General features: G+C 41.8%; 1 protein-coding gene across 1 annotated transcript in view; it reads right to left on the reverse strand.

Moving 5' to 3' along the window:
* Window positions 1-355: 355 nt before the first annotated feature.
* Window positions 356-22,636, reverse strand: part of LOC138300117 (fish-egg lectin-like) — a 51,102-nt gene continuing 28,821 nt past the window's right edge. The window contains exons 3-4 of the mRNA XM_069239035.1: window positions 9,855-10,194; window positions 356-1,839 (exon numbers count right to left, since the gene is read on the reverse strand). Coding sequence (XP_069095136.1) covers window positions 1,695-1,839; window positions 9,855-10,194 — 485 coding nt within the window. The 3' untranslated portion in view covers window positions 356-1,694. The remainder of the gene's footprint in view (window positions 1,840-9,854; window positions 10,195-22,636) is intronic.

Raw genomic sequence — 22,636 nt, forward strand, 5'->3', positions numbered from 1 at the left:
AAAGTAAATGGATCCCTTCATGAGTATGGAAGGCCAAATATATATGGGAATGGGTTGCCCACACAAATCTTTGAGGAGATGAGGAGACTGGGTCCAATTTAGAGGAATTCTGAATGAACCCTGCAGGTGCTCACTGTGGAATTTGGACAAGGAAATGTGATCCTTTTTGGCCAACTGTTAATTATTATTATGTATGTAAGAACTGCAGAGGGGTGGGAAAGACACAGGGAGAGCATTGATAGATGCAAGGTTGCAGATTGCATACTCATTGGGATGGGAAATGTGTTTGTCTTTGATGTACGTTCTGGAGAAAACTAAAAAAAAATTATTTAAAAAAAGACAAAAACATTCGACATATGCTTACATGAAGATTTTAATTGATTAAATTAACTAAAACTGTTCAGATACATCGCATGGCGAACATAGAGGTCGATGGGTGTAATGAAAAAGAGAAGGAGAACTTTTGCTAGAGTGGGAGAGACTGAATAAGAGGGGAATAGAAAGTGAGCTGGGTGAAAGACAAAGAAGGGCTGATTCAAAGTCTATTGATTTTCTGTTGGCTGCTACAATTGATTTGCCCTCCTCTGCCAAACCAATAGTGGAATGTCACCACATTTTTAGTTTTCAGCCTTAGCAACAAACATTTCTTCACCAAAGTGCCTCCATTTGCCATGGGAGAATCCACTTCATAGAGAGAACATCTGGCAGATAATTGACCATTGACTGTTGCTGAAGGCTGAATGTCCACCACCAAATGCTGGCACTGAAATTGACCCTCAAAGTATGGGTTAATTACTCACTTGTCTGTTCTTCCTAACAAGCCTAGGTGGGGACCGTACGGGTTCATGGACACCTGGCTAACTTCCCCTGGCAGTGTTTCGCCACCAAACTTGGTGGTGTACTACTGACCCTAGATTTGCTATTTAAGTTGACTAAAACCTTGGTGGAGTCAGAGGAGCCTCTGTTGGTGGATATTTTTACATCTATGAAACATTAAATAGGGTTGTCAGACCTTAAGATGGCAGAGGACAAGATGTGAAAGGTAAAGAATGTGTGACAGAAGAAACAGTGGAGAAGAGCGAGAAAGTCAAAGACAGAGACAGGAACATGAGAAGTTGGGAATGGGCATTGACACCTACTAGGGGACACCAGGTAACTTGTGTTACTGCTAGCTTTCCTTTTGGTACTCCTGACACAGCATTTGCAACCTCTGGTCTAAACTGATTGTTGAGGCAGTGACACGAAAATAAGGTAAAAGGGACTCTGATGAGCCCTATTTACTTTCTGTATTTCCACTGCTTGCCTTTCCACTAGTCTCTCAGCAGTAAATAGGAAGTTATTGTGGGAGTAAGTAAGGGAGAAGGGTACAATCCTGTGATATGATCAGTGGTCAAGTAGTTTGTGATGTCACATTCTCCATCTCTGGCGTTTTGGTGAATCGAAGTTAAAGAAACATAGTTGTATAGAGGTGAGGGGTAAAAAGTGAGCTTCTGTGTGAAAAACAGCATTTGATAGTAGAATAGAGTCAAAGAAATAGGGAGAGGCCTAGTAACAGCAAACAGTGACACAGTAAAGAGAGTGACTGCACAATAGTAGAGGATGCTTAATTATTGAAATGATCCGGAGAAGGACAGTAATCCAGTCTGTGCCTGAAACAGATCTGCTGTGGTTGAGCTGGTGAGCGCTCCTGTGCTTTACAGTTTGCATCTGAGGATCATCTGGTCCTTGGTGAGGATCCAAAGCAGGCCCAGGTCGTATGACAGGTGACTAAACTTATGGGATTTGTACTGCAGCTGGCTCCAAGATGTTCCAATCGGGTTGCTTGAGGTTATCCCATTTCTACAATAAAGTTGGGAGGAATTTTAGTTCAGATTTTCAGCTGACACAAATTCTGATTTCAAAACATTGAAAGCTGCAAGAGAAAGTATTATTGTACTTATCTTTAAGATTGTTACTGACCACTTTACTACAGTAAAGAGAAGTGACCAATCAAATAGCATTTGTATGGTGCACAGTAAGGGCTTAAACATGTGAAGGCACTTGGGCTTCAGTGCCCTTAAAATGCAGTGTACGGAAGCTGCTGTCAGCTATGAGTATGCATGGTCAGGCCGGGTATCGCACATTAAAACTTACTCGCCCCACACTGCCATGCGAGCCAAGGTGCTGACAGTTCGCCCTATGCCTGAATCACAAACTGTTGTCTATGAATTCATAAAACATATTCTTGAATTTAAAGAATTACACCTGTGTGGTTTGTGCCTACTCTCTTTCTTTATGCCCAAAATAATTCACCCTCTCTTTCCATGTGTGCCAAGGACCCCACCATGTCAGTCCCTCCCATTTCCCTCCTGATGTTTATGTTGGAGGATTCCTTGTAGATGCCATTGAAAGGTGCAATGTAAATGTCGTTTTGAACAGCCATCTTTGGAGTTGCCCGTCACAACACAACTCAAAGAGAAAATTGGAAGAACAAAGAGCCAATGAAGAGAAATGGTTCACGGATAATAGAAAGGAAGCCATGGAACAGAAGTAAGATTGAATGTGGCTCAATAATCTGCTTGAACCTTGGGGCCAGCAGCAGTCCTATGTTCCATTTTCCATTGGAGTACCAATATTAGTTTTAGTATCGAATTGTTCGATAGATTAATGGAATTATAAAAAGTAACTAGATATAGCCTCATAATCTTGGTGACAAAATAAAGACCAATAGGTGCAATTAGAGATCGCTCCCTTTGATGAAGTAAGTCTGTGTTGTTTTACACAATAAGAGACTTGTGAAAAACAGGAACGTGGAAGTGAAGTTCCCGGAAGAGCGAGGGCTTCATGATTCCTTTTCCAGCTGCAGAGGCTCAGTTTATTTAATCAATCACACTCTAGATCTACTGCGTTTCCAGTAATTAACATACCAAAGTTTTATTAGGGACTCTCCAGTAACCTAGACAGACGTCCAGTGTGCGTGTTGATTTATTCAAATGTATCAAAGGATACCCCTACTAATAATTTAAGGAGAGACCAGGTATTTTGCATTGTTCCAGATTTCCTCCTGCCGGAGCGCATTTCCCACTGCTTCGATGGGACGAGGTCGGGAAACTGCGACACGTGTAATACCACTCTACGGCATTTGTTTTTCTTTCCCTCTGATTCCCTTTGATTTCTTTCACAGTGTGTGACAATAAGGGGCTTCATCCCCTCGCCCAGACCAGGGGCCAGCTGCCCTTAAAGTTTAAGGTAAGAGAGAATAAAAGTCCTTTTTTCTTAACAGATGCAGTGGATATAATAAATAATATTCTTAGGCACTGCGTCCACAACAATGAATAATTGCATGGTTGTGATACCACTATTGACATGCGTTTTGGCACTTTGTTCGCAGTGGTTTGCTATGGTTATGTGATAGATGTGTTCACGTATTTATAGCCTTTGTGCATGCCAAGTTTTAATTTTTCTTCCTCCTGTTTTTTTTTACTTAGGACTACCAGATTTGAGTAGACACTCAGGTAGGCCCTGAGTGTATTATATATGAGCCTTTCACCATTCATTTAGGAGAGGCTTTCTCTTCACACTACAATTAGGAGGGATCCCAGGCCCTGAAGAATACCCCAGACCAGTAAAGGCTAGATGTGTGGGCAGAAACATGTTGGCCGTTAGGATCAGAACGACATTAAGAGTCATTATATTCAATATTGTCCCTATTTTTTTATTTTTTTACCAGCAAACCATTAGTAAAGGTGTGATCCACATTTGTGATCTGCTAGGTAATTTTATTCGTACAACTGGATCCCTGTATTTTCCAGAAAAACATTATTCCAGCACTCCCTCTGGGTTCATTTAACCACAAGGTTAAGTCCGCCCAAGTGGTATTGTCCTACCCGGGTGGGGAAAGGTGACCAAATGATGAAGCATGACACTATAATGTGTGTGAGACCACCTATTCTGTAAGGTGGAGCCCCTGAGATAGGTCCCCAATACACGGTTATCACAATCATGTGTTATTTTTACTGGATCACGGAAAAGAGTGGTCCTCTCACAGGTTGCACAGGTCCTGTGGGTCTGTTCTTTGGCTCCCCCTCATACGTTTTGTGTACATGATCCTTATTTTGTACCCAATGGCAGCTTTGAAGTGTCAGAAACGTCTGAGGTTCTTCCCCTACAGAGCTGTCTGGAATTTCCTGCCTCTCTGCCCTGGTCCCCGTCTGTCTGCAGTAACAATGGGCTAGTTGGAAGTTCCTTGTGTGTGAGCTGGGGCACTGTCCTTAAAGTCATCTCCTGTATGGTCCATTCTGCCTACACCCAGTACTATTGTGTGACTGTGTGGGAGGAATACACAAAGACCAACTACCAACTATACTTAATCATGGGACCTAGGAAACAGGCTGGAGGCACCACGCGCCTGATTTATACTTTTTTAGCCCCACATTTGCATCATTTTTTGATGCAAAAGCGGTGCAAACTTACAAAATATAATTGAATTTTGTAAGTTTGCGCCACTTTTGCGTCAAAAAAAGACGCAAATGCAATGCTAAAAAAGTATAAATTAGGCCCAAAATGTTTAGGACAAGAAAATGACAACTTTCTTAATGTGCCATTTTCAGAACTGTGACTTAAGATCTGACTTTATCATTAAAAAGGATTTTAAATTACCATTATCTAGACACCACGCATGACATTTGAAATTACGATTCCTTAAACACCACACATGAAATTCTACCTAAACTCATAAACATTGCATTTGGTGTAAGATTTATGTTACTGTACTTCTCTCCCAGGCAGGCACACTCTCCAGCCCTTTTTGGGACACTGACCAGGTTGGTTGTCAAAGCGAATGCTGAGTCTTTTGGTTCTAGCATGAAAATGACAACATTATGTGTATTGCAATGTAGCGTCTACATAGTGTTACATATCCCTGACAAGGCCACAAAGTGCTCAACGAGTTTACATTTTATTAATCTATTAATGAGTGATTACTATTATGACTATTACTTAAGAATGTAGATCCAGTATCTCCAACCAGTCAACCGCGAGCTACCAGTAGCTCCCAGATACTTTGAGCAGCTCACAGCCTTGAGTTCATTTTTAAATAAGCAAATGGTCATACATTTCTTTTAAAGTTAAGAGAAGGTTGTGTTTATTTTATATTATTATCATCAGGCTGTAGATAGCAGGCCCTGATAATGAGCAGTGCTCATTCAGATTTATGACCCAAGCTGGGACTGGGGCACAGAGGTGAACAACTGAGGCACTGAGGTATTTAATTCTTAAATAAAATTCCTTGTCAACTCAATATTAAAGTTGTGAACAAAATTATGTTTCTGAATGCTTTTAAAATGGAGAAAATGTAATACAAAGTTACCTTAGTGATTAGGTTAAGTCTTCATTTTAGTTTTCTTCCATTTCAAAGTTTTACAAACAAGATGCCTCTTTGTCCCAGTGACCAGAAGACACTGTGCTATAAGTATAACTACAATCTTTTTTTTAAAATGAAAGAAATTTAAAGTGCAGAAAAATGTTCCATGCTATGAATATTTTTGGAGAACATTTATCTGCATTTTAAATGTCTCTCATTTAAAAAAAAAAGATTCCTTGTTTGTGTTATACATGCACCAGTGCAACATATAGGGAAATGTATGTTCTGGATGAAAGTACACATGGCACAGGCTCTGTCACCCATACAAATATTTACTATTAATATTCACACATGTTCAGACATCCCCCAAAGACCACACTCGCACTCACCCACATGTCGAGCCTGCATAGTGCACAAGTCAAAGTATTTTGTTCAAATTAGAGTATCTGGTTCTTTGGACATTAGGCATAAAGTCAATCAAGCTGGGCATGGGGATGTATGGTAACAGTGCACGAGTTGTTTAGTCTTTAGTAGTTCCTAAGGGTTTTCACTGATCAGATGTAGCTCTCACTACAAAAAAAGGTTGGAGACCCCTGCTTTAGAGGAAGGGCTAGTCAGGGTAGCAGATTTGAAGCACAGTGGACCAATACAGAGGGGGATGGTCTCCCTGAGGAAGAGGATGGAAGAGATGAAAAGAAGGGTTGTGAAAGGCTGAGGATGCTGCATGTTCTGACTGGACTGTGTTTCATGTTAATGAGAGCAGACCAAACACTAGAGTCTGATGAGACTTGAGAATACATGGGGTAGCAGACTTTCATGGGCCTGAAGAACAAAGAAAGAACAACATACTTTCATGGAACAGAGGAACTAACTGAGGCAGCAGACGTTCATGGGCCTGAAGAACAAAGAATGGGCAGCAGACTTTAATGGGATGGAGAACTGACAAAGGCAGAAGACTTCCATGGGACTAACGAACAAAGATGGGGAAGCAGACTAATGAGGCAAAGGGCCTAACAGAGGCAGCAGGCTTCCATGGGACTGAAGAACAAAGAGGGGGCAGCAGACTTTAATGGGAAAGGGACTAACGGAGGCAGCAGATTTTGGGGCGTCAGGGACATGGGAATGAAAACGGTCATGGGAACGAAGAAAGCTGTGTAACAGACTTGTGACTGCAAACAACAGAATCAGCAGCAGAGTGGCATGCTAGCAGAGATGGACATCCGACTATCGAAGACTAAGAAAATCACAGGTGACCACACATGCTCATGGAACTTAAAAGAGCAGAGAGAGGGGACCTGACTGCCAATGCATTAAGGAATGCGTAGTGAACAACAGAATTTCAGGGGGACAAGGAATAGACAGGGCAGAGCAGACTTTCATTGTTTTGAAAAGAATGCAGAAAGGGCTTCAAGCACAGTGAGCATTTTATGGGACTCACAGGAACAAAGTGTACAGAAAGAAACATGCAAATACTAAGGTACAGACTGTCGGGGGACTGAGGAATACGCAACAGTAAGATATTATCAGGTGCTTAAACAGACATTTCATTTCACCCTCATGTGTAGGATGCCACCTGCTTTGGGTTTCCTTTCTCATAGAAATGGTCACCCGTCTTCTTCAAATTGCCCCAAAAATATTCTCTTCCTTTGAGTTTAATGGAATCTTTTCACCCACCAAAAACATTGACTTTACAATACTTGGAGAAAATGCTGAGATGTTTGACTGATAATACACGGATGGGGCAGCAAGTTGTCATCAGACTGAGGAACAAATATGGGCTGAAGAATTTAAGGACTGAGAGCAACACAAATACTTCTATGTGCGCAATTACATTAAGTCATTCCTCCTTGCTGGTGGTGATTTCAGCTTTAAAGCGTTAAAAGGCTGGTTACCCAGCATTATATATTTCATATGCCAGCAGATCACGCAATCCAATTTTCAAACAAAACCACAATAAAAACTTACCATAGTTGGATTATATATTGTTCTGATAACATTTTTATAAAGGGGGTACATTTTCCAAGAAGCAGTGACCTCCCTTTGTTATAAAACATGCATGATTGATGTGCCAAGCAGTGCACTGCCTTTACCGTAAAACAGGTGTTTGCTGTCTGTGCCACTTTCGCCACAAAGCCAAATTAAGACCTCAGCATTCCACCAGAGGTGGAATAGCTAGTAGAGAGATACAACAATACCATTAAACACATTTGCACAGAAGAAATTATGGAAGGTTGGAAGAATCGTGGAGGTAAATGCTGAAAGTCTAGTGGTGGCATCTGGTTTCTGCCTTATGGTAGACCTGGCACTGCAGTTGCTTCCCCTGGCCTCTAGAGGGGGCCATGAATGCACCAGCAGGAACAAAAGTAAACAGGGTCCTAGGGTCCCTTTATTTCTGCAGTTACCACACTTTCTTTTTCCTCTAACACCTCAAATAGGAGGCTGTTGAGGGTAAAGGACTGGAGAAGGAGTCAACCCTGTGATGCCATCACGAGACAAAGGGTGTATGACGTCCGTTCCACTAACCATGGCGTTTTGGCAAATCGACATTTATGTGAAGTACTGTTCTCTGCCTCTAGCTTTCATCAAGCGTCCACAGGTTTTTCTCTTTATTGGTATCTGGCAGACAAGTCAGAAATTGTGGAGACGCAGCCAAGAAGAAAAGGAAAAATAACGTCTAACTGAACTGCCGCTCTTGGATCCTGCTGACGTTTCACCACCAGTAGGTTATTTCCTGGCCTCACAACACCATGCAAATATATACCAAAGGAAAAACAGATTACAGTGCACCATGCAAATATACACCAAAAGGAAAAACAGATAGCAGTGCACCATGCAAATATACACCAAAAGGAAAAGCAGATAGCAGTGCACCATGCAAATATACACCAAAAGGAAAAACAGATAGCAGTGCACCATGCAAATATACACCGAACGGAAAAACAGATTGCAGTGCACCATGCAAATATACACTAAAAGGAAAAACAGATAGCGGTGCACCATGCAAATATACACCAAAAGGAAAAACAGATAGCAGTGCACCATGCAAATATATACCAAAGGAAAAACAGATTGCAGTGCACCATGCAAATATACACCAAAAGGAAAAACAGATAGCAGTGCACCATGCAAATATATACCAAAGGAAAAACCGATTACAGGGCACCATGCAAATATACACCAAAAGGAAAAACAGGTTACAGTCCACCATGCAAATATACACCAAAGGAAAAACAGATAGCAGTGCACCATGCAGATATACACCAAAAGGAAAAACAGATAGCAGTGCACCATGCAAATATATACCAAAGGAAAAACAGATTACAGGGCACCATGCAAATATATACCAAAGGAAAAACAGATTACAGGGCACCATGCAAATATACACCAAAAGGAAAAACAGGTAACAGTCCACCATGCAAATATACACCAAAGGAAAAACAGATAGCAGTGCACCATGCAAATATATACCAAAAGGAAAAACAGATAGCAGTGCACCATGCAAATTTATACCAAAGGAAAAACAGATTACAGGGCACCAAGCAAATATTCACCAAAAGGAAAAACAGATAGCAGTGAAGAAAAGGAGAGGCTCCTCCTTATTCAAAAATAAAAAGCTGGATGCAAAAGGACCCAACAATGTAAAATAATAATAATAATAATAGGAAATAAAAACACGCGGGTAGGTCCATCAGAATGGACAGCAGATTCAATTCTGTTTCCATTTCTCGTATGTGGTATGCAACCTTGGCTGTCGAGCCTGCCTCTGTGGTACCGCTCACAGAAATGTATTTTACAAATTGATACTTAATATGTGAGTCAGAGAGGAATGCTGTCTCAGTTAGATAAAGAGTGGAAGGCCAGGTACTGCCTTTTAGCAAGCAGCTTTTACATTGAGAGGCACATATTGATGGAACTGAACAGGAACGGCCAAGGATCCTATGGGCTCATTATATTTGTGCTTCTAACTTAATTTATTTATTGACCACACTTCTCTTGTTACAATCATTTGTGAGGGTTTAACAATTTGTAGAAAGGTGTGTGCGACTGGGACAGGATGCTGGTTACACTGCATCCCTGCAGAGCACCCGCAGGGACCCTGGTAAGTGACATAGTGGGGTGTGGTAGCAATGCACGTCTCAGGAGATGTGATGTCATCTTTCTGTGACGTTGTTTGTACCGCTGCACTACTGTACTGCCCATTTACTCCAAAGAATCGAGAGAGTGTTGTATCCAGATCAGCACTGACAATTCAAGCTCTAATTCTGAAGTAAATGACCAGCATGTGCAAACCTTCTTGCAGTGTCTGCACAAGGACTGAACCCAGCATTGCACTGCAGAGTCAACACTGAAGTGAGGCTCGGGTATGGATGCAGTGAGCCCCGCAGTACTGCACTGACATTTCAGCTTCTAGTTTCAAAGACACAGGTTCAAGAGAATAAACACTCGAAGTGAGAGCTTTTCGAGGCGAACAATCATCACAATAAGAGACCATAATAAATGTTTCCTGTTATACCTGCGATATGCATCCCCCACACTGTTGACTCCAAACACAGAGCCGTCGCTGCCCACTTCAATCATGGCGAGCTTGCCTTCCACTTGCTGCCACCTGGAGCCGCTGCAGGAACTTGGCGTTACGGAAAATCGGTAAAAGATGTCATCAGCCGAGTTCACTCCCCAGCAGTTATTAGTGTTACAGCTGTAGTACTTCAGCTTCCCTGCAATATTGTTCCAGGGAAGGGCCGACCCATCCTTAGCTGACACTGTTGCCTGATCAGGCAAGCAAAAAATGTCATCATTCATGTTAGCACCAGAGATAAACTGGGCTCCACCGGCATCAATCTGCTTTAGAAGCCCTGGAAATAAAATGAAGAACAAAAGATGTGAGGTCAACTGAAAATAATAGACAGAAAAACTCCCCCCCCCCACTAAACATTATGGGGCAGATGTAAGAGCCCCTAGCGCCCCCTTGTGAAACATTAGCAGCATTTTTTCTTACGCTAATGTGGCCCAGCGAGGCCAAAATCACCACACCAAATTTACAAAGTAGTGCAATGCATGCATTGCTCTACTTTGTAACCCTTTGCGCTACATTATGCCTGTCCCAGGCATAATGTATGCAAAGGTGGTGTTACCCCATGAGGGGGGGCGAAAAAATGGCGCAAAGAAATCAAAGGGATTTCTTTGTGTCATCTTATTTCAGCACTTTTAAAGCCTGCTCAGAGCAGGCGTTAAAAGGATGAACACCATTGTTTACAATGGGCCTCAATGGGCTTTGCAGGATTAGCGTCAACATTTTTTATGCTAATCATGCAAAGCTCAGAACTAGCATAAAAAATTCTGACGCTAGTTCCCTAACTACTGCCATGATGCGCCTTATCGTAGATACGGTGCACACATTGTGGCGTTAAGGGGGCGCTTAAGGACGCAAGAAAAGTGGACCGGAACTGGGTGCAGCACCTCTTTTGTTAAATCAGGCCCTGGCTGTATTCATCGGAATGGTTTTGAGATGAGTGATAGACAATGTTAGACTTGTCCACTGTTGCAGTGGCATACCTCTCCGCCAGAGAAAGAATGGACTGGCTGACTTACCTTCGCCCTCCATCCTTTGATGACATTTTCCTCTCTGAAGAAGTGTGCTTTGCTCCCTGTTGGCCCGTATGTGTGTAGATTTGCTACACAGAGCCCTTGTAACTGTTTCTGCACCCCCCAACCCAAATGCTCGGCATTTCATAATGAGTGTTCTAGCCCATTTTGCATGCAGTGCATGCCCTCTGGCCTGGCCATGTACTCCACACTCCTGGAATGAGTTGGCATGGAGTTCAGCCATGCCCAGCATTATCTGTCATATGTAAGGTCATGTGCAGTAAGTTGGGTGGGAGAAGAGGAGAAGTAAATGGTTCCCTTCCTGGTGCATTTTCGTGTTTTAAGATTTGAGTCATAACCATACTGTCTCTTCAATTGCCGATCTTTTGTTAAGATAAATTTCTACTTTTTTAACCAATGCTATTTGTCTTCTAATTACATTACCATACATTCTACTTAACAAAGTTTTTTCAGTGAAATTTTGGGGATTAATATAAATAGATTCTATCATTTGGCTGTAAGATTTTGTCACTGGGTGCACTGAGTGGTCCTTTGGTGGTGTTCAGTTTCACTCTGGACCTACAATATTTTTAATTAGTGGCTCTTTTATTGGATCTGCAAATATGGAATGGTCGAGACAGTCATGGTTCTCTGGATTCGACAGTGCCACCTATGGACCTTTGGAACCCACTCTGTTTTTTTTTTATGTAGGCTCTTCATTTTCTTGAAGTGTCTTTGCCCCGATGCACTCTTTCTGGAGTCTCTTCCTTTCAACATTTTTTCTAGTGATTCAATCAGATCTGCTGATATCATGATAAAAAAAATGCAATTTTTAAAGGCAGCATCTGACTCTCTGGCATCTCCATGTAATTTCTGGAGCTAAATAATGTTCTCTGTGAACCCTTTAATTCTATTCAAATTTTGTAACTTCGACACAAGATCCATGACTGTCCGCCGATCTTTTTCTAGCACATGTGCAGCAGAAGAAAAGCTCCCTTGTCCAATCAGATTTGTTTTGTTTTGTTTTTTAGATTTTTCTCTCTGCATCGGGGTCCGGAAATAATTTGGAAATTAGCTATCAATATATAGGTAAAAGTACCCTGTCAAACCAAACCCAGTAACGTTCTGTAAAACGAATATTTCTAAAACTACAGGAATGATTTACATAAAAACACAGACAGGGCATTTGCCCTGTAACGTCTTAACTCCATGCCAAAGTTGGTTTCATTCTATTCAGTAGTTTTGCCTGTAGCAAAATCATGTCTTACTTAAATTGAAAACTATTATTACTTTTCTGACCCACGACCCTTTAGTTTAGCCCCTTGGGAGACCTGCACAATACTTGATATAATACTAAGCTGAAAGAACGTATTTTCTGCAAAGTTGATGCAGATCTGTCAAACGCCCAAGGTTGCTAACCAAAATGTTTTGAATTCTCGCTAATTTTGTCCCACTCTCACAGATTTGCACACACTGGGCTGGCCACAAAGCCTAGCCATATGCCAAGCCCTATGGTCACTTCCACTGCTCGGCCCACATGCAGCTGTGGTTGGCTGCTCTGTGGGTTGGCTAGGCCATGACACAGCTCCTGTCGCTCACCGCTGAAGGGCAGTGACTGAGTGTACAGGTGATGGGTGTGCTCCAGCCCTGACACACTTTGATAAGTGATGTCAACAGTGATTGCCGCAGATGATGACATTTAGGATGTCATCTTTGACAGGAGTGAAGACGTTATGATTTGCACAGTAAGACACAAGGGGCCAATTTCAGTAGTTTTCATGTTGTTTTTTTACCATAATGTTTTCAACTGTGGTTTTGAGTGGGAATTAGTGTTTTTGTAAACCTTTGTTAGTATACATACATACACATCGATTCAGACACACATATATAATTTCTGATGGATACTTCTACCTGCAGATTCTTCCCCTGTAGAATTGTCCTGGGTACCAGATGGTTTCTGGAAACTTCAGAGCTACCATGTTACCAACAGGTGATGATGGCTTTATGTTAACACCAGAAATGAGAGCAGACGACCTCACCAAATCCTTGTAGTGCTCACCTCAGCCTAAAACATCAGTTCCCTTTATTCCGCGCCTTCAATGCAGATCAGGAGCCCATTCTTCAAAGCTGAAAGTTTTCTTTTTAAAGAAAACCAAATTGCAGTACAATGTTGGCACCCAAGCACTTGGGTTGTAAGCAGTGCAGGGACTGTGAGGGACAGATATCCCCACTCAAATTGTCTCTTGTGACTCACGACTCTGTGAATCAAAGAGTGTCAGGCCAAAGTTTTTTTAGCTAGCGTCAAAGACGGCAGGTGCATTCATAGTCAGTCTGATCCTCGCTCCAGGTCCCCTATATAGTCTTCGATTGCATTGCCCAGAACATCTTTGACCAGTAGGGCACTGCTCAGGTGGACTTGTTTAGTTTCTTGGGAAATACTCAATGCCCAAAGTACTGTGCTCTCCAGTATCCATTGAGAGGAGTCTTGGAGGAGGTGTTGCAGTTGAAGTATAACTTTCAGCTGTATTACATATCCCCCCATGTCCCTGATTCCTTCTTCTGAAGATTCGCCAAGACCGGGTCCAAGTCATTCTCATTGCCCAGATTGGCCAAGGAGGGTGTTTATGCAGACCATCTGCACTTCTCCCATTTGTCTTCCATTCAAGCTGCCATTCAAACTGCAGGCCTCCACCTCCATGCCTGGAGATTGAGTGTGGACATCTGAACCCCTCTCAGCTGCCACCGGAGGTGATGGATGTCATATTTTCAGCGTGTCACCCCTCGACCAAGTCTGCTTATTCGGGAAGATGTAATAAGTGGTGCTTGGTGCGTGGACAACAACGTGGACCCTTACAGGCTAAACTGTCCCAGGTCTTGCAGTCTGCACTTTATCTTGCTTAGCTGGGTTGTGCAGCAGACACTGTCAAGAGGTATTCGGCTGTGGTGTCAGCGTTCCTCTGACTTCCAGATAACTCTTAGTTGTTCATGTCTCCAACTGTGATATGTTTTTTAAATGGTATGATAAATCTGCATCCTCCAACCCACATTGTTGTGCCTTAATGGAACCTTAATTTAGTAATTTCTCATGGGGACTCCATGTGAGCCCCTGCATAGTTTTCCCTTAAGGATGTTGACTCTGAAAACAGTGTGTTTAGTGGATATTATATTGGCCAGACATGTGAGGGCACTAGAAGACCTTAGTTTCCGTCGACCATTCACCTTCTTATATCTAGACAGGTTGGTGTTGCGAACCAGGCCTGCTTTCCTGATAAAAGTGGTGACTCATTTCCATCTGAATCAGTCCATCATCCACCCCTTGTATGCCCTGTTCCAGCTCACTAAAGAGGAGGAAGTTGGATCCTAGGAGGGCGGTAAGCTTCTACCCAGTCCACACCAAAGACACATGACTGAATGGTTAGTTCTTTATGGAATACTTTGTGGCAAGAAAGGCAAAGCAATGCAGAAAATGACCCTTTCCCAGTGGATCGTCCTCTACATTAGTACCTGCTATCCTTTAGCCATATAGAAACCTCCAGAAGGGATCAGCGACCATTCCACCAGGGCTGAACCCACCACTTAAACTATTGCAAGAAGAGGGCCAATTGCAGAGATATGCAAGACAGCTATGTGGACATCTACACACCTTCTCCAAATACTAATGCCTAGATTAGGAAGTGCACACGGATTGTCACTTCACTAAACCTGTTTTACAGGATTGCCTTGTATAACCATTCATCATCTCTCATCCTAAAGTAAGTTATGGCTTTTTAATCTATTCTACAGGTAAGAAATCTGCATGTAGAAGTATCCATCAGAAGAAAAAGTTACTTACCATTGGTAATGATATTTCTGGTGGATACTCCAGCGCCCTGTAAATTCCTCACTTGTAGAGTTATCCCAGTTGCCAGACTGGATCCAGAACATTCAAAGCTCTCAAGCACAGTATGCTTCTGTGCAACCTCCATGCTCCACTTTCTTGTACATGTGCTTCTGCTTTTTATATATATAATGCCCAAATTATGCCCGATGGCACTTGAGCACTTTATGTGAGCACCAGTTGCATTACACAAGATCACACTCATTTATAAGAGACAGATAGATTAAGTGATGTGCCCAGGATCACAGAATGTTGAACCAAAGTTTGGTCTTGAACCTAGCTGTTTTCTTAGTTCTAAGTTGGCAGTCCTGGCCCTAACACCACATCATTTATAGTGGCCTGAAGAACAAGTAGGTTATTTAAAGGTGCAAAGATATCCATGCAAAGCTTATTGGAGCAGTAAGCATTGTGTAGAAAAGGATGGTGCCTGGCTGACTAATCACTACACAAGGAAGGAATCAGTCATTTACATGAGATGCTACAAAATGTCGATCAGTGCTCTGGAGTGTTTATCTTTGCTGATGGAATGGCACCATGAGCTTACACCAGAGCTACCAGCAGAAACAAAACTGATTCAAACCAAATAGCTGTGAACATTGAGAAGATTAAGTGCTTCATTTTATAAAGAAACTGAAAAACCACGAGGCACCAGAAAGAGATGGAATAATTAACTAGGCAATCTAGATGCTGTCTGATAGACAGTGGATCATCTTGCTCAGATCTTTAACACATGTATCCATCATCCGTGCTTCCCTAAAGCTTCAAAAGAAGCACGAGTTATCATATTTCCAAAGCCTGGGAAATCATTAAAAGACCCTGCAAACTACTGTGCAATAAGTCTAATATATGGCCTATCAAAGCTCTTCAAAAGGTTTATTCTTGCCGGTCTCTGCAACTTTGCATCTACAAAAAACCTTCTCTAAAAGAGAAGAGCATTCAAGAAATCATCATCGTCTCAGAGGGCTGGACATTATAAGTCATGGATTTAACGTCAAGAGATCAACTGCAGTCGTGTTTTTGGATGTAGCCAAAGCATTTGACAGAGTATGGCACTCAGGACCGATGTACAACTTCATTAAGCTCACGTTTCCAAGCTACCTGGTAAACCTGCTGACTAGCTACCTGGCAGAACACACCTTTCATGTGATGATATGAGAGGAGTGTTAAACAGTATGTCCTATTCTTCCTGGAGTTCCTCAGGGACGATCATTTCTTGGCCCATTTATCTTCAATCTATTTACATATGACATTTCCACAGACTTAAAGAAGACAGACTTTCTATTTACACTGTTGATGTTGCAGTCATCTTCTAGTCTTTCAGTGAAAAGGGAGTGGTTAAGAACCGAGAAACATACCTCATCAGAATCTCTGGAAGGTATAGCGAATGGCAGATGTTGTAATGAGCTTGTATTCAATTAGCTAATATAGTTTGTGTGTTGTTTATGTTTAACTGAGAAACTGTCTCCACCGTTCCTTATTAGAAAGCATGATATTTAAATTAATTTCTCTTTTGATTGCTTGGATAAAAGCAGATGCTGTGCTGCACTGATAAAGAGCTGTCAACTTTATCCTGGATTTTATTACCTTGCAAAAATTGGCAAAGATTCGTAGAGGTGTGTCTGTCATCACAGAGACACAAGAACAATAACAATACCATTCCTTTATATGGACTCATCTTCGATTTCAACATATGACTATGGTTGCATGTGTATACCTCCATGGAACCTTTTGGGGATAACAGTAGATCAAATGCCACCTTAAGCTGTTTTGGAATCACTTGAGAGCAAAGAGTTACCGGCTCAAGCACACTGTTTAATTGGCAAGAAGAACATTTACAAGCGTGTCACCTGCAGCATGATTGTGAGCACAGAGACCGGCTCGAGCATACCACTTCCTATGTGGCGTCAGCAGATGTGCATTTTCATGGGATGACTGTTCAAGAGCACGGAAGGACTGGTTTGAGTGTATCGTGCACTCTGATTGGTGGAAACTATGACCTACTCTATTGGATGTCGGACGGCAGAGGAATAAACTACAGTTCTATTGCAAAAATGATGGTCCTTGGACAAGATTTCCAGCATCTTGTTTTTTTTTTTAAAACAGATTGGCTGTACTGGGGAATAAGTCTATTGGACATCATTTTACAATTGTTTTTGGGCTGTAGCCGTTCCAGCTCATTTTCTTTAGCTTATATGTATCTGGGTGCCTGGATTCTGACGGTATTTTCTTCCTCTATTTCTTTGTGTAGTGAAATATACTACATCATGCAGTTTAAGCCTCCTATGACATTTTTACAGAATGAGGGAGACACTGCCATTCAATGGTCAAGATGGGAGGAAGAATTTGGATCACAAACTAAGATTGTATGTGGATTTGAGAGCACTGAATGCTAATATTGTAGTAGATTGCCACCCCTTACCTAATATCATTGAAGTGGCTTGTATGCTTGAAGGTGCTAAAACATTTTCCACATTAGATTTCAGATCTGGCTATCACCAGATTGAACTTACGGAAGACTTGAAAAGTTTAACTGCATTCCTTACATCGCATGTTACATCAATGTTTGATTGATTAATCAATCAATTAGCCAAGCAAAAATGTTCAGAGAGCATGGCAAATCACTCATGAGAGTCTTGAGAGGCTGGAGCTGTATGCTGCTGCATGGAGGAAAGATAATTCAAAGATCCAGGTCTTTAGTTCTCTTCTGAATTGCTCGAGTGATGGTGCGGTCCTGAAGTCCAGGGGGAGGTTGTTCCAAGCCTTGGCTGCCAGGTGCGAAAAGGAGCGTCCTCTTCTGTTGGCTCCATGGATCCGTGTGGTGTCTGCAAGGGAGAGGAAACCTGATCAGATGTGTCTGGTCGCTGGTGGAAGGGCAGGCGCTGTGGAAGTTAGGTCTTGTGGTGGAGGGATCTTCAGACAGTGAGAGGATGAACTATGTTTCATCGGTGTGAAAGATGATGTTGAGTTGATGTGATCTGACGGTGACAGCCACGAGGGGTCATGTAGGTGTTGGAAGGGTCAGGCTGAGGGATTGTCCTTGGGGGACTCCACAGATGATCTTCTTGGGCTCTGAGGTGAACGGTGGTAGACTAATCCTTTGGGTTCTGCTGGTGAGGTACAAGGCGACCCATTGAGAGTAATTCCTTGAATCCCAATGTGGTGGAGTCTGTTGATTAGGATGTGGTGGGAGACGGTGTCAAACGCGGCAGACAGGTCCAGAAGGATGAGGGCAGCTGTTTCCTCATGGTCAGGCAGGGCTCAGATGTCATCTGTGGCTGCATTCAGGGCTATCTCAGTGCTATAGGTAACTCAAAATCCAGATTGGGATCGGTCCAGGAGGCTTTGGTCTTCTAGGTGTTGGGTGAGTTGCTAGTTGATCACTTTCTTGAGGACTTTTGTCGGGCAGGGGAGCAGAGAGATGGGCCAGTAGTTCTTCAGTTTGGCTGTGTCTGTGATTTTTTTTTTCAGGAGGGGCCTCACTTCAGTGTGTTTCCAGCCCTCCAGGAAGGAGGTAGCGGTAATGGAGGTCTGTGTTCCAAAGGGCTACATTTTATGTTTTCAAGGATGTTGACAACTTTGTGAAGTTTTTCCAAGATTATATTTTGATGTTTCCAAAGTATGAACAAGAATATATAGAACATATTAATGGAGTATGTGGAGGGCTTGAAAAACATGGTCTGACTCTAAAGAGATCCAATGCAAATTGTTCCGCAATTCCATGGATTATTTAGGACATTCTTTGCCTGGTAACCAAGTTGTGCCCAAGAAATCTATTGTAGATACTATCGTCAGTGCTCCTGCACAGGAAAATAGCAAGCAAGTCCTCTCATTCACAAGGTTGTGTGAGTATTATAGCAAATTCATTAGGAATTTTGCCACCAAAACAAAACATTCAAGGGAATTGACAAGGAAAAATGTGGAATTTGTTGGTTTGAAAAACAGCAACATGCATTTCAGTAAGTTAAGAAAGATATTGTGAAAGCACCTCAGTTGAAGCCTTTCATTTAAACAAAGAATGTATCATTACTGTGGAAACTACCATATTTGTAGTTGATTGTGTGTTATCACAGAGACGTGGTAAAGAAGAGTGAAATGTAGCTTTAGCATCCAGGACCTGAAAGGAGGTATGCATGATTGGAAAAGAGTTGTGGGCTTGCATGTGGGCTCTTGAACATTTCGGAAACTATGTGTGGGGAAGTCGATTCACATCAAGGACAGATCACATACCACTGGTGAACATAGTGGGGTGTGGAACGCCACAGCACGCATTGCCAGATTAACTACAAGGCTACAAGTGTATTGTTTTAAAGCTGAATTTGTTTCTGGAAAGTGCAGCGTAATGACTGATTGCCTATCAAGACTACCCAGCCGGTAGGAGGATATGAATGTATGTGTGAGTAAAACAGATATGATTGCTACCATAAAAGATGTAGTTGCAGGGAAATTGTGATGCCATTACAGAGAAGAAGTGGGCAGGGAGTGAAACAAGGGATATGTAATGGCAACAGGTAAGGAATTGTGTAATGGAAAGTATCTCCAGAGTTATTACCATTTTGGAAGGTTTCACGAGAAATGAACGTGGAAGGTGGATAATTAGTCAAAGAAGTCAAGAAGCGTGTTCCTCCATTTGATATGCAAAAAGTGATTTTCTTTCTGGCTTGTGGGGAGAATAGTGCCATATCTACTATGAAGAGGCTTATCAGACCATGATGGCAGACAGGGAAGTAAGAGTGTGATCAATGTGTTAATGGTGAGAAAATCTTGAAGGTTACCCTTTCACCTTTGAAACCTGTTGCATAGCCAACATTCCTGTGGAGAAAAATATCCTTTGACATTTCTGATCCATTTTCTTCTTTACCTCAAGAAGCTAGGTTTGCGTTAGTGATGATAGATCATCACTCCAAGTGGCCAGAAGTAAAATTTGTTAAATCACCACTCAAGTAGTAATTGAGTTTAAGGAGGCTTTAGTTAGAGAAGGATGTCCTAATGTTTTAATTATGGATAGTGAAACTAAAGTTGAGAGAAGTGGAGAGTTTTCTCTAACAGTGTGCAATATAGTATGTCACTACCACATTATATGAACCTTTCAGAAATGGATTAGTAGAGAAAATCAACTGTGTTTTAAAGGATTATGTGGTTGAGGCACATAAGAGTGATTGTCAATGGAGGAATGTGTTAAGGGAAAATTGTGAATGTCCCATATTACACCTCATCATCTTGCAGACGTTAGTCTATTCTAGTTACTTAAAGGAAGAGATCCTATTTCCAAGTTGTTCCCATGGCGGTTCTGGAAAAGACGTGGTAATAGCAGATGAGAGTACAATGGGATAGTATGAGCAGGAGTGTGGAAGAGAAACAGAGGGAGACTAAAGAGTGGTATGGTGTCAAATGGAATGTTAAATAACCCATGTCTGTTGTGGAAGATTGGGTGAGGATTCACAAAGCTGGTATACTCCACAAAATGAACCCAAGTATGGCAAGGCGATGAAGGTCATTAAGGTGTTTACTAATAGCGTTGTTACACAAGATTCTAAAGTGTGGAATGTTAGAAGGGTTACTAAATGCAAAAATATGTCAAATTTTGATCAGATGGATTGTGTGCAGAGAGGTGATGAAAATGACAGATTTTTTCAAAAGGTTGACAAAATTGTATCAAAGGGGGGAGTTGTGAATGCTTCTGGTGATGAGAACAGTAGAGTGGACACTGGAGTTGAAGGACACAACAGCGTGTTGGTGGAAATGAAGTTTTGGGACAGCAAAATGAGGGTGAAGTGGCAAGTAAGCAGGGTAATGGCTGTAGTGAGCATGTGTGTGCTTCAGTGGCCTAGAGGCAAAGAACAGGAGTAGGAACATTCTCCCAACAAATATGGAGATTTCATCGATATCTGTTACGATATAACTTGTCAAAGTTATTTTCTGTCCTGTATTTTAAGGGGAAAGGTGTGATGTAATGAGCTTACATCCAATTAGCTATTGTTTATGTTTAACTGAGGAACTGTCGCCATGGTTCCCTATTAGAATGTCGAATGTTTATTCATTTCTCTTTTAGCTGCCTTGCTGAAAGCAAATGCTGTGCTGCACTGATAAAAGAGCTGTCAACTTTATCCTCGATTGTATTACTTTGCAACAGCAGATAAACCTCAACACCAGTAAAAACACATAAAACACATCAATATTATTCATGTGGCATTTTTCTGGAACGTACCCCATTTTTACTTTTTTTTGTGCTTTCTGACTTCTAGCAGTTTGTGACAGAAATGGATGTGAAACCAATGCTGGATACCAGGCAGCTAAAGATTTCTGAAAAGTAGGCAAACAAAGGGAATTCGCTTTACGATCGGGCTGCAGAAAAGCTCAGAAAGACATCAAAGAAAAGGAAAGGCCTTTCCTTTCCTTTGATGCCTCTCTGCCGTCCCCACCCCCAATTGGAAGAGAAATGCTTAGCATTTCTCACGATGGGGGCATCCTCTGATGAGATCAGCACGCAATTGCGCACTGACATCATCAGGTGTCACTAGGGGTGGTGGGGAGGCCGGGGGTGGAAGGGGAAGAGATTCCCCTTCCATCCCTGCCATGGGGGGATAGGTGGAAGGCTCATGGGGGGAGCGCTACCCATGGGCCAGGTGCAGGATGTAATGGTTATGTCCTTGGCTCCCAAGCGAAGGTGTTAAAAGTAATAGGCATGTAAAGGTGGATTGGTATTATACAGTGTTAAAGCCTGAAAACAGATATTTTCTTACATTCAATCTCACAATTTACTAGAGTAGGCACAGATTTTGATATTGTTTACACCCTTTTACAAATCCTTGGGGTAGACTTACAGTGTGAGAGTATTTGTTAGACACTTGTGTGAGCGTTTGTGTATTGTTTTGGCAAATGTAATTGTGTGCATTTGTAATTTTATGACTGCATGCTTGATTGTATTCTTGTGGAAAAACATGTGCTCAATGAACAGACCTAAGATGGTTATAGTGACAAGCTAATGACAAAGGCACTAAGCTTGATGGGTTCAAAGGGAAACTTAGGCCCATATTTATACTGTTTTAGTGCTGCATTTGTGGCAGTTTTTGATGCCAAAGCAGAGCAAACTTACAAAATACAATTATATTTTGTAAGTTCACTCCACTTTTGCGTCACAAAATGACTCAAATGCAGCACTAACAAAGTATAAATATTGGCCTTAATGTCAGTTGACATAGGTCTGATCTGTGTATTACCAAAAGGTACAACATAGGCAGTAGGTCTAATTTGTGAAAAAAACATGCTAAATGTATTTAAGGGTGGATTGGTATTACACTGTATTTGATTTACTTGTAAGCCCCTTGTAAAGTGGTATACCACATACTCAGGGCCTGTATGTTAAATGCTATTAGTGGTCCTGCAGCACTGATGGTAACACCCACAGGAGTAGCCTTTCAAACCTGTCTCAGGCCTGCTACTGCAGTACATGTGTGTGCAGTTTACTGACACTTTAACTTGGCATTTAAAACTACTTGCCAAGCCTTAGACTCCCCTTTTCATACACATGTCACCCCTACGGTAGGCCTTAAGTAGTCCTTAGGGCAGGGTGCTATGTAAGTAAAAGGCAGGCCATGTACTTTTATGTTTTACATGTCCTGGTTATGACAACCTCCTAAAGTCATTTTTCATTACTATGAGGCCTGCTCCTCTCATAGGTTAGCATTGGGAATTCTCTTATTCCCTTTAAGTGGTAATACCTGATCAGAAACAGTAGCTTTGTCATGTTTGGTATGTTTAGAATAGTAGTGACAAATCCTACTTACTGGTGTAATTGGATTTTACATTACTTTTTTAGAAATGCAAACTGGGGTGGT

This window comes from Pleurodeles waltl, chromosome 6 (genome assembly GCF_031143425.1).
Source record: "Pleurodeles waltl isolate 20211129_DDA chromosome 6, aPleWal1.hap1.20221129, whole genome shotgun sequence".
In the NCBI taxonomy this organism is placed as follows: Eukaryota; Metazoa; Chordata; class Amphibia; order Caudata; family Salamandridae; genus Pleurodeles; species Pleurodeles waltl.